At 52.0% G+C, this 12,707-nt stretch overlaps 1 protein-coding gene across 5 annotated transcripts in view; it reads left to right on the top strand.

Moving 5' to 3' along the window:
* Positions 1 to 4,294: 4,294 nt before the first annotated feature.
* Kifc3 (kinesin family member C3) overlaps positions 4,295 to 12,707 on the top strand; it is a 33,595-nt gene continuing 25,182 nt past the window's right edge. For 4 of the 5 annotated variants that reach the window (XM_041649873.1, XM_041649871.1, XM_041649872.1 and 1 more), the window contains exons 1-3: positions 4,295 to 4,418; positions 8,124 to 8,334; positions 10,946 to 11,079. In XM_041649873.1, the coding sequence (XP_041505807.1) occupies positions 8,163 to 8,334; positions 10,946 to 11,079 (306 nt within the window). In that variant the 5' untranslated portion in view covers positions 4,295 to 4,418; positions 8,124 to 8,162. Of the gene's footprint in view, positions 4,419 to 8,123; positions 8,335 to 10,945; positions 11,080 to 12,707 lie in introns of those variants that run through there. The other variant, XM_041649875.1, reaches the window with a different exon arrangement.

Raw genomic sequence — 12,707 nt, forward strand, 5'->3', positions numbered from 1 at the left:
TCAAAACTTCTAACAGGGAGAAACTAATGAGCAAGAAATGAAAACGGGAGCACCGGAGGTACAGATGGCCTCGATCAAGCAGTCAGGCGCTGGGAACAGGAAGTGAAGCCAGAGAGTAGGGGAGGAGCTAGGAGTCTGGGAGGCCGGTGGGGGTAGAGCAGGGCTTCTTCACTGCCTCGCCCAGGATCGCTCTTTGTTTTTACTTAATTGTTTGTTTGTTTTTTGAGGCACGATCTCACTCTGTAGCCCTGACTGACCTGGAACTCAAATATCCACCTGCCTCTGCCTCCAGAGTGCTGGGATTAAAAGTGAACACATACACACACCACACCTTCTCTGGGTCATTCTTGCTAAATCTTTTTATTGCCTGGTGCTTATGGGATTAAAGGTGAATACACACACACACACACACACACACACACACACACACACACACACCCTTCTGGGGTCAGTCATGCTAAATCTTTTTATTACCCGGCACATAAATACATTATCACCCCAGTATTTGCATTCCTCTCATTTTTTAGACTACAAGACATGATAAGGGTGAGAAAACCTCTGTTTGGATGCCAAATTCCTCAGCAGGCCCAAGGTAGATCTTTAACCACCTTCGTGGGAGCTGGGGAGTGCCCATTTAATGAGGCCTCTGGGCAAATGGTAAAAGGCCAGGAGGTCTGAGAATTTCAAAGTTAGGCTTGGATGGGGCAAAGGTTGTCTTGCTTCCGGTAGAGTCTCCTGAAAATGTGAGGATTGTTTCTTCCTGTTACTGTGGCTTTTAGAAAGTGGGGACACACAAGGATCAGGAGACCTGCACCTGCACCCCCTTCCTTCTGGAATCCCCCCCCACACCTCCCGTGTTCATGATGGACAACTTCAGGAGTATTGGAAGATGTGAGTTTCATTCAGTAGGACCACTTAATTCGAGAGTCAACTCTAGCATGTTCTCTTGCTTCAAGGGTCTGTTACCTGGGTACAGAGGCATGTGCACATGTGTACATGTATGTGTGCATGTGCTGGGTACAGGCATATGTACTCCTTACATGTGCTGGGTACAGGCATATGTACTCCTTACATGTGCTGGGTACAGGCATATGTGCTCCTTACATGTGCTGGGTACAGGCATATGTGCTCCATACATGTGCTGGGTACAGGCATATGTGCTCCATACATGTGCTGGGTACAGGCATATGTGCTCCATACATGTGCTGGGTACAGGCGTATGATGTGCTCCTTGGAAAGCTGAGGGAGGAGGATTGCTTCCGCCTAGGAGTTTGAGGCTAGTCTGGGCAACACTGCAAGTCCATCCTCCCCCACGCTGTCAAACATAACCCAAATAAAACAAAGTTTCTCCAGCAGGAAGATGATAACTTTCCCCAGAGGCGGGGGGGGGGGGGGGGGGGGGCTTCTTTCTGACCATGCTGGAACAGCAGTTTAAAAAACCTCTAGACAGAAGGAATGATCCTTCATTTGCACAGGAGGAAGTCTATTTGGGTGTGTTTCCTGTATCCTGCTCTCTGAATCCTACTGACCCCTGTCTACTCAGTTATCAAGTCTGTGCTGCCAGACACTGGGCTGAAGCTTTTGATGTTGTGAAGTCTGGAATGGGCCCTGTCCTCCAAGGGGGGAGTGGTGTTGACAGGACAGGCCACAGCGATGGCCCTGGTGGTGGAGGTGCCACTGTTAGGGACTGGGAGTCTTCTGCTGCCTGCTGGAGCCTGGGAGTGAAAGGGAAAGGTGAGGAAGGCAGCTTGTTGGACTTGTGGAACTCGAAGGCCATCTAGAATTGATGAGATACAGGAGGTGGTGATGGCGGGGGGGGGGGGGGGGGGGGGGGGGGTTGTAAAGGAATGAGGCCTCCCGGGCATTTGTGAAAGCTGGAGGTCACTGGCCAATGGACTTCCAGAGACTGAAAAACCTTGTCTGCTTATCTGTGGTGGACTTTGGCCACTAGGGGAGAGAGGAAAAGAAAATCAAGGCAGGGTTTTCTCAATTCTTCTTTCCGCTTTCCTCTGGGGAAGAGCTCTTGGGCCCTTGGTTGCTTGGGATACTTACGAGGTTTACTATTCTGGCCGCTGCCTATTTATCTGGCCCAAGTGCAATCTCTACAGTGGGCAGGAAGCATCAAGGCCAGGGGCTGTGGAGGCCTGACCTGGTTAGCATAGCCAGGATCCTGGGAAATCTTTCACTCTCCCCATGGTTAGGAGAGAGTTGGCAGCCTCTAGTGAAACCACCCAGGAAAGTGAGTTGATTTGCAGTTCCTGGTGACTTTCGGTAACCAGCAGACTTTGAACTTAAATTCTCTCATCAGCCTCCCCCAAGGCTAGAATGACAGGCCTGGGCCACCAAGACCAGCAGGGTGTGAATTCTTAAATCCGTCATAATCAATGACCAATTTGTTTTTACTTTTCAAGCTAGAGCCTTGCTGGAATTTTAAGAATGTTCTCTCCTAATGCCCCAATCTTCTTTTCTCCATGATGGGCACTTCCTATGGCATATTGAGGTATCTATGCTCACACCTCTGCTGGACTTGAAGCCTCAGCTCAGACACATTCTGAGTTTTCCAATGAACCTTTCCTCTCTTGAACAAGTGGACATAGGATGTACCCACCTACCGGCCTGAGCAGGATCCAACAGGATCTTGTGTCTTTAGAGCTCATCACATTGTCTGGCACTAGGCTCACTCTGAATAAATGGTGTCTATTATGTGTGCAGGGGAAAAAGGCCGTACTAAATAAAGTGTTGGCAGCATTTATTCCCAGCGGGTGGAGTTATGGTTACAACGAGCATCCATTACTTTTGTGATCGGAGAAAAGGGAACAATAAAAGTTTTTATTAATAATAATAATAAACCTGACTTTGGCTTTGCTAGAAGGATGCTGAAGTTAATGTCAGTGTCCCAACCCTCAAGCAAAACAAGGTTTCTGCTTTTATACTCAAACTTTAATGGACAACCCGATAAAGGAGACAGTGCCCGCTTCCAGCTGTGGTCTCACTGTCTTGTTCTGGTGCTGGACATTCTGTGGGGCCCAAGTCCTTGTCCCAGTCTTGGTCCAGATTCTTGACTCCCAGTCACATATCTCAACAGCAAAAGTAGGAAACAGACCCATCTGAGGCTGCACGGCCCTCTCTAGTTCCCTCTGAGGCCTGAAGGGGCAGACCCCCACCCTCCTCAGGTTCTCTGGGGACTGGCAGTCTCTGTTGGAGAGGCTCCGGTGCCACTTTCTCCTTCTGCACCCTCGAGTGGGCATGCTGTGGCTAAAATAAATGCTTCTCTGTTTGGGAGACAAAGAACAGAGTGGCTCCTCTAGGTCAGCTGTCTCTCTTGGCTGGCTGGGCCTGCTCTCCCCCAGGCCTCTTCCAGGAGGAGCTTTTAAAGACAGATTGGGGGCTGTTTGGCTGGAGCTTAAGGGAATGTGTTACCTTAACAAACCCCAAGCAGGCTGCTCAGGAAGATGCTCATTGGCTGGCGAGCAGGTGCGCAGCTGGAAAGGCAGTGTGGCAGGCCTGGCTGAGAGAGAGAGAGAGAGAGAGAGAGAGAGAGAGAGAGAGAGAGAGAGAGACAGAGACACAGAGAGAGAGAGACAGAGAGAAAGACAGAGAGAGACAGAGAGACAGAGATCCATGTGGCAGAACAGGTGAATGTGTTTATATGCTTGATCTCCTGTGCAAGAGTATGTGTGTGTTAGAATATATCGGGTTTTTGTCTTTTTAAAAATATGCATTAGTGTCATTACCATGGGTTTCAGGTCCCCTCAAACTGCAGTTACAGCCATGTGGGTGTGGGAGTTGAATCTGAGTCCTCTGGAAGAGTAGTCAATGCTCTTAACCACTGAGCCATCTCTCCCGCCCTAGAATGTATTCTTAAGGTGTGAATCTGTGTGCCAGGATGTGTGTGAATCTTAGCAGGAGTGCGTGAAACTTTTCCACCTGGGTTAGAGGCGGAGTACAAACCGTTTGAGGGTGAGTGTAACCGTTTTCCCAACGTTAACACCTGGGTGGGAGTAAGAGGCCTGCGTTCCCGCGGGCTGGGTAAGGGCGAGTGTGCAGGAACGTGAAGTGTGCAGCGGAGGGTGTGAGCCTGCTCTGAAGGCGCAGGCAGGTGTGCCAGGGCGCGTGCACCATAGGGCGAGCACGTAAGTTTTACCAGCCTGTGCTGGGGGGTAGGAGTAGAGGGGGCGTGCGCCCGGGGCAGGCGCGTGCGGGAGAATGCGCGTGCCCCCTCCCGAGCCCGTTGCCATGGGAACGCGCCGCGGCCTGAGTTAATCATTTCCTGTGGAAAGTGCGGGAGGGGCGGGCGCGGGGCGGGCCGAGGAGGCGGCGGCAGCGGCGGCGGCGTGGAGCTGCCTCGCGCGGGCGGGCCGGAGCGGGCCGAGCCCTGGGCTCTGCGGCGACACTGGGATCCTGTCTCCGCTAGGCCGGTGAGTCGGGGTCCGGGCAGGCTAGGACCGGCTGGCACCGGCTCCTCCAGCCGCGCCTGGTGGGCTCCGCGCCCACCCTGCCCCGGAACCCTCTGTCCCGATCCACGGCGGGTGCGGCGACCGGGCCCCATAGACCCGCCTGTGAGTGGGGTCCCACTGCGTTGTCCAACCGCAGAATCTCTCTGGGACCTGGGCTAGAGGGTGGGCACGGCCTCTGGGGTCGCGTCGCCTAGACCCGCTTAGGATCTCATTGGTGGGTAATGTACAGAGCCTACCTGGGTGCTGTGCGTCAACCAGCGCGCCCCCTTCCCCTGCATGGGTCGCTCCCAGGAAGGCTGCAGTTTGGGCCCTCCCTCTGTGCCCTCGGGTAGTTGCTTTCTCTGGCCAGGCCCAAGGTGGGGTGCGCCAGCCCCTAGGTTAGGAGGAAAGGCCTCAGAGATAACCCTCACAAGCCCAGCCGAATCAAGTCATTGACAGCTGCAGCTGAGGAATCCCCGCAGGGAGGGGGAGCCCAGAAGCTGCCTGTCCCCTTCAGCCTTTCTACTGCAAGTAACAGCAGAACTCTGCTTGACATAGTGAAAGGCCTGGTCCTGAGACAGTTAAAAGAGGAAGCTAGATTTAAATTCTTGAGTACATTTGTCACCCCTGCCACCACTCCCCTTAATACATGTCTCAAGCTTGGGCATTGGGACCACCCTAGCTTCACCTTCCTTTAGTGTCCTTCTGCCCCAGACTGGGTGAGTGCCCTTCCTAGCCTGGCAGGATTTTTCCTCATGCCCTTCATAAAGGAGCCGTCTCCTTGGCCAGAGAGAGTCATTTGCTAGGAATGCAGCCCCAGAATGGCTCTTCGTATTTATGTGGCTGGACTTCAGGGTTTGGGGTGGTGAGTTCTGCTGTCCCTCTGAGTCATCTGGACTCCCCGAAACATTTTCTGTATGCCAGGGGAAACCTAGCCCAGGCTAGCCACCCCCAAAATGCTCACCCAGGAGAACAAGCGACTATGAAGTCTTTGCGCGGTCTCCGGTCTAGGACAGGAAGAGGGCAGCTCTACCATCCTGGCCCAAACCCAGAGAGGCAGGCAATACCCTTCCCCCAGCCGGCCTCTGCATTCACCCACCAATGGGTGGATGCACCAAAAGACAGCATCCTAAGCTCTTTGTACATGCCAGCATTCCATACGTGCTCTGTCTGATGTTTATGCCAGACCTGTGAAGCATAGTGCTCGTCCTTTTATACATGGAGATGATCAGACAAAGACTAGATGATTAATTGTCCTAGGTGGCGGGGCCTAGGCCTGCCTGGACCACTCTCTTAGCTCTACCCCATGAATTCCAAGTTAGTAGAGGTCCCGGGACCCCAGATCAAACACTTGTGTAGGATAGTGTGTGCTTCCCGCTAGGCCTGGAACCCTGGGCTTGCTTGAGATTCCTCAATATTCTGACCTCACACCAGGGTTTCCAGCTGCTAAATTCAGCTGCCTTTTCCTCTTAGGGATCTAGCATACACCCTTCCTCTTTCTTCAGGCTGCCCCTCCAACTTCCTTCCCTGATAGCACAGAAATATGGTCTCCTGCCTCTGCCATCCTAGACTGAGCCGAGGACCCCTGGAATCCTCTTTCCTACACGGCCTCACCTGTAGGAGCACCTGCAGAGGACGGTTCTCCCATCTTCTCCCGTTGGCCTGCAGGGTTGGCTTTATGCCCAGCTCTGTGCCAAGCTGCCCGGAGAGGGCATTTGTATCTGCTCCTCTTCTTCCTCTCAAGGCATCAGCGGTATGGGGCTACTCTATGGATCAGCATCTTCCTGACTGTTTGTCCTACATTCCTGTCCCCCTCCCAGTGAGTACCCCACATTGTCTTCAGTCAAGGAAGGAAGAGACCATGACCTCACTGTCTTCAGTACTTGGCCCCATCAACATCAGATCTCAAGTCTTTGGTCTCTGACCCCTGAGTCTTGCTTTTTTTCTGCCTCTGGATGCTTTGTTCCTGCCCCTCTGTCTACCCCACATGCCACTTCTCCCTGTCTCAGCTCATCTCCCTCCCATCCTAGCTAAACTTCCCTCAGAGAAGGAAGCAGCTGCTGCCTGGGCCTTCTCCAATTCCTTGAGCCACCTTTGAACTTGCTTTGCCGCCTAGGATGATCTGGAACTTGCAGCCTCTGAGTGCTGGGATGGTAGGTGTGAGCCCCCACCCAGCTCCCTCTAGGGTTTCTTTTACTTTGCCATGGCCACCTGACTATCCTACTTGCTGTCCAGCCTCTTCCTGAGGACTCTGCATGCCCTGGGCAGCTCCTGCCACCCCTCTGACCTCCACCCCACCCCCAACCCCAGCCCTGCCCTTACTTCAGACTGCCTCCCTCTTGGTCAATTTTGCCGATTATGTCCTCACCTTTAGCAGTGGTGGCCTTTAGTTCTGAGTCTTTTTCATTCTTTCTTTCTTCCTTTCTTTTTTTTCTTTTGGTTTTTTAAGACAAGAGTTTCTCTGTATAACAACCCTGACTGTCCTGGAACTAGCTCTTGTAGACCAGGCTGGCCTTGAACTCACAGAGATCCACCTGTCTCTGCTTCCCTAGTGCTGGGATTAAAGGTGTACGCCACCACTGCCTGGCTAGTTCTGAGTCTTGGTGGCTAGCTGGTCCTCCTTTCCAGGCTTTGGTTAATTCACGTGTGTATGTGCGCACACACACACTTCAGGATACTCATTTAGTAAGCTATCTTGGAGCACATGGGCAAAGCTCCTGTGAGCCCCCTCCCTTCAGGGAGCCAGAGAGGGTCGGGGAGACAGCCAGTTCAGCACATGTTCTTGCTGCAGGGCAGGAGGTGGTCCGTACAGTGACCAGTGCTTCTGGCACACCTCTCTACCCTTGCCTGTAACCTGTTCTGCTCTGTAAGTTTGTTTTCAGACAGGGTTTCACTACATAGCCCTGGCTGGCCTTGAACTCATACAGATCTCTGCTTCTGGAGTGCTAAGATTAAAGGCATGCACCATCACTTTCAATAACCCTTTACCTATCGCTGTGAAGGGTTTTTGACGATTTGTTCTCTTCTGACTGTACGTTTGAGGACCAATTTCTCCCAATCAGATGACTTCTAATGCCAGGCACATAGTAGGCACTCAATAAACGATTATGAAAGAGAACTGAATGAATGCCTGGCAGGGTGCCTGCCACACCCTCAGTACTGAGTTAGGTGAATGTGTGAATGAACTGGCTCTGAGAATTTGCTGAATGTAAACCCAGCTTGCCCCTGGCCCTAAGCCAGCCCCTGCTGAGCCCCTCCTCAGTGGGAAGCTAATACTCAGGAGTACTAGCTGCTGGGCCGCCGGCTTGGGACACAGCCTGAAGGCTGAGACTTAAGCTAGCAGCTGAGTGCAATTAGAAAGTGAGATGTCATGAAGGAAAAGGATTAAACTTACCACTGCTTGGAAGCATAGGCTTCGACCTTCCCCCACGTGGGGCTGCTACCCCAGTGTGTCCTGCCGCGGATCTTCACAGCAAGTGACCGACACACTGACTTGCTCCAGTCCCACTGGGAAATGCCGTAGTCAGTACTGAGCACCCTCCTGAGAGCCCAGGGCCTTTAGGGGTTGCTACACTTGGGGCTGCTATTCTGAGTAGCAAGGGACCCTTGTTTGCAGACCCCTCCGGACGCCACAGCTTGTGGGCTACCCACGCCTCCTGAACTCCTCTCCCCTTGTTCTCTCCACAGGTTGCCCGGCACCCAGAAGAGGTTGCTGAGCCCCAGGCCATGGTCCCCTCTCGCAGGACGTGGAACTTGGGAGCCACGCCTTCACTGCGGGGCCTGTGGAGAGTGGGCCGGGTCCAGGAGCCCAAGCCCAAACCCGGGATGGCTCGCCCCGCCCCAGCCAGCCCAGCCGCCCGCCCTTTCCCACACACCGGCCAGGGGAGGTTGAGAACTGGTGAGTCCGCATTTTTAGGATGCCTCTTCATTTCCCTTCCTTCCTCCAGATCCCCGAGATGAGACTGAGGTTTCTCGCGGTTCCTAAACTCAGTCAGAGCTGTCAGGTAATTACAGGGTAGCCAGCAGCTCCGAGCCGTCTGGGCGTGGAGAACAGCGCAGCTCAGCGTCACTGGGTGCTCCTTCCCTGCGTCCAGCCGGGGAGGAGGAGAAGGCTGGGGCCGGTTAAACTTTAACACAGTCCGTACCACTGCGGCATCAGCTACGTTCCCGCCAGCCGAAGCAGGTCAGAGACTCTGAGATCTCACTTGGGTTCTCTCTAATGTCAGCCGGAGGCCGGTAAACAAGGTAGGTGAAGGGGCTGACCGACCTCCTAGGTGCCCTGCTCAACACGGACACCTGATTCCGCCAGGCTGTCCTGGACGGGAGTAAGGAGTGAATGCAGACTACTCAGAGTGTTGCCCAGCGGACTTTGCGTTTCAGGCCTTAGGTTTTAGGTGTCAGACAGCCAACGAAGCCTTCTAAGTGATCCTACCAGGAGGTCTATAGTGAGAGGGTCCTGGAGCCTGGGCCATTGCTGTACCCTAGGGAACTGTCAGCCGTCAGCTTTCTGGGTCATGTCCCAGGTGCTCAGACTGTCAAGGAGCCAGCGGCTCTTCTGTTCTGGGTAGGAGCTGGGTGTGGGGGTGAGGAGCTGCTTTGACCCTTTCCCCAGCTCAGTGTGGGCAGGTAGGCAGAGTGCCTCAGCTGTGTGGAAAGGCAGGGTTATCCAGAACTGCCTTCAGGGGCTTGCTCCTGACCTACTGAAGAAGTGTTCAGATTGCCAGTCCGGGCCTCTGGGCCTGAGACCATTTGGTCTAAGCCCCGTAGTATACAGAAGAGGGGATGCACGGAGGCTCAGAGAGGGCTCATAACAAATCCCTACTGTCTCCCTTTCTAACCATAACACATTCACTCTGCCAATGATAGCCAGGCAGTGCTCTGCAGCTCTCCAAGCTTCTATGATTGCCCCAGGCTGGCCACCCCCTTATACCCTGGGAGTCTTCAGGCAAAGGAGAGGTTCTGTGGGTCAGTCAGCTGGTTGTTGGAAAGGGGCGAAGGATGGTCTCTATAAGGTTGTCCCCAGGGTGTGATAGATGTAAGTGTGGCTTTTCTGCTAAACAAAACTAAACATTTCACCTTGGAAAACTGAGCTCTTCATCTACTTCGTGTGTGTGTGTGTGTGTGTGTGTGTGTGTGTATAAAATGAGTGCTGTGACTTTAGAGACTTCTGGCCACTTTATAAACTTAAGATAAAGGTTCAGTGAAATCCATTTGTGACAGACAGGCATAGGCTTGGCACCTAAGAGAGTCTCAGCCAACAAGGGCACCCCAGCCTCCTCCAAATATCCCCTGCTAGTCTTATTGTCATCCTGAAAGTGATAATCAACCAGTGTTGGTTGGCACATGGGGTTTGAATACAAGCCCTGGGTGACACTAGGCATATTGTTAACTATTCAGTATCTCTGGTTTTCTGCCTGTCCTACCAGGGGAATGTCCTCCACTTCCCTGAGTGGTTGTGATGATAATTGCTGTCCTAATGGCTGTTATCTGTGGGTCCTCACTGTGACTAAATCCTCTTTGATCCTCACTATGGGGTTATGCCCTCAGGTTATTAGTTTATCCCAGGGTAGCTGTGCATTCCCCGCCCCCCACTACAGGGTTTTACTAAGGCTGCCTGGAACTTGCTTTGTAGACTGGACTAGCTTTGAATTTAACAGAAATCTGCCTGCCTCTGCCTTCAGATTGCTAGGATTAAAAGCTTGCGCCTGATGAAAAAGCTTCCATTTATTATTTTTTTTTCAAAAAAAGTTAGTTTAATTATGTTATGTGTATTTATCTGTACATAGTTAAGCATACATGAATGCAGGTACCTACAGAGTTCAGAAGTATCAGATACCTTGGGGCTGGACTTATAGGCAGTTGCGAACCACCCAGTGTGGGTGTTGGAACAAAACACCAGTCCTTTGCAGAAGCAGCCTGTGTTCTGTGGCTGAGCCATCTCTCCAGCCTGTGGCTGTGCATTTGACAGTGGGGCCAGTACTGTTTCCCACCCTGGCCAAGCTGAAAAGGGGTCGGGGTGTCCTGCCCCGATAGGAGCCCCAGAGGATGCCCTTTAGCTGTTTCTGGGTACACTTCTGGAAACAGCAGGGACCAGGCCACCCAGTGTGGGTTTGGTCTTAATGAAGGCAAGGGAGAAATTGCCACCTAGAGGTAGCCGGGTAATAAAGCTGTGTTCCGTGTCCAGTTCCCTCGGTGTCTTGGCTTCTTCTTGCTGCTCTCTGCAGAGGGGCTGATGAACAAGTGTGGACCCCAAGAGTCACTGTGGCAACTGGGGAGCCCCCAGTAGGGTCTTGGGTACCCTTCAGGAAAGAATCTCAGGGTTCCTTTTGGTAAGAGAATTAGGTGGCCCCACTCTGTCCCTATCTGCTCCAGTGTGGAGGGAGCCAGTGAGGCCACATGAGGTCCTGCTGGCCACATCTGGGCAGGTTGGAGGGGGCAAAAACTGCACTCAGCTCTCTTTGGCCAGCAGCCAAGTATGTCATCTCACCTGTCTGTCTGTCCTGGAACAGGGCGTGGAAAAGACACCCTCACTGGTGGTGAGGAAGACTCGAGCTCCCGTCGCCCGTCCCTGGCACAGTGTCGAGCCCTCAGTGTGGACTGGCCTGGCCCTAGGAGTCCGCATAGACTCTACTTGACAGTTCAGGTAAGCATGGGCCGTCAGATGCAGGGCCAGGGTGTGGCCAGTGTGCCAGGTCCTCTGAGCTCCAGCAGTGTGCCAGGGAGAAGAACTGGGGACCTGCCAGGCACCTGCTGGCTAGCCCTTTGCAGCCCACAGCTGAAAGCCTGTGCGAAGGCAGCAGGTTTGATTTCAGCTTATCTCAGGGGTGATTTCTTAGGCGGTGACAGGAACTTTTCAGTCACAAACTGGCTGAGGTGGGAAGTGAAGCCTTGGCTAAGAAGAGGAGTTGGAGGAGATATTGGGAAATCAGGCCGGTGTGGGGGAGCTGTTTATTTTTATGTGGACAATGCCCGTATTCCCTTGTTTGAAGAATCAAAGGGAAGGCCAGGCTGGGCATGGTGCAAGCCTTTAATCCTTTAGAGGCAGAGGCAGGTAGAGCTCTTCTGTGAGCTTGAGCCCAGCCTGGTCTACAAAGCAAATTTAAGGCCAGCTAGGAAAACAGAAAGACTGTCTCACAAATGGGGTTGGGGGCAGGGAGCTTCAAAGGAAGATGGTGGGGGAATGGGGAGATTCTCTTTTTTTTCTAATATTTATTTATTAGTTATACAGTATTTTGTCTGCTTGTATGCCTGCAGGCCAGAAGAGGGCACCAGACCTCATTACAGATGGTTGTGAGCCATGATGTAGTTGCTGGGAATTGAACTCAGGACCTTTGGAAGAGCAGGCAGTGCTCTTAACCGCTGAGTCATCTCTCCAGCCCGAATGGGGAGATTCTTTTCCTCCACAGTTGTCATTGATTTTCAGAAGGCAGACTTACTGTATATGGGTGGGGGAGGCTTTGATTGTAGAAATAATACAAAGAGTTAGTGGATTTTATTCAAGCTATTTTGGAATACAGGCAATACATCTCGTGTCTCAGCAGAAAGATACTGTTTGAATGGATTTTATAGATGAGGACAGGTGTGCTCAAAGCTTAGAGAGGTTAACTAACTTGCTGCTGGTCATACAGACTGAGATCTGAGCTACTGAACACAACTCACTTGATTGCAATGGTGTGAAAGGTGGCAGTGGCACACACCTTTAATCCCAGCACTCAGGAGGTAGAGGCAGGTGCATTTCTGAGTTTGAGTCCAGCCTGGTTACAGAGCTAATTCCAGGACAGCTGGGCAACACAGAGCAACCCTGTCTCAACCCCCTCCCCACTAGAAAAAAAAAATTGGCGTAAAGAATTCACAGTACAATCCCTAGAAACTGTGTGCCCCTCATGGTCCTTCCATTTATATGGTTTTTATATTTACCTTTACATATTATTCTACACCGTTTTGTTTCCCTCAGAGTCATCTTGGAGATTTCTTCATACCCATCAGTCATAGAGAACCACCTCTATTTTCTTTTTTTTTTTTTTAAATATTTATTTATTTATTTGTTATGTATACAATAGTCTATCTGTGTGTATGCCTGCAGGCCAGAAGAGGGCACCAGACCTTAGTACAGATGGTTGTGAGCCACCATGTGGTTGCTGGGAATTGAACTCAGGACCTTTGGAAGAGCAGGCAATGCTCTTAACCACTGAGCCATCTCTCCAGCCCAACCTCTATTTTCTTAACAGCTGTGTAATATTCTACTTGAGACTTTGCCATAAACTGTAATTG

Source organism: Microtus oregoni, unplaced genomic scaffold, assembly GCF_018167655.1.
Source record: "Microtus oregoni isolate MIOR12 unplaced genomic scaffold, Mior012 000004F_ref0000308, whole genome shotgun sequence".
In the NCBI taxonomy this organism is placed as follows: Eukaryota; Metazoa; Chordata; class Mammalia; order Rodentia; family Cricetidae; genus Microtus; species Microtus oregoni.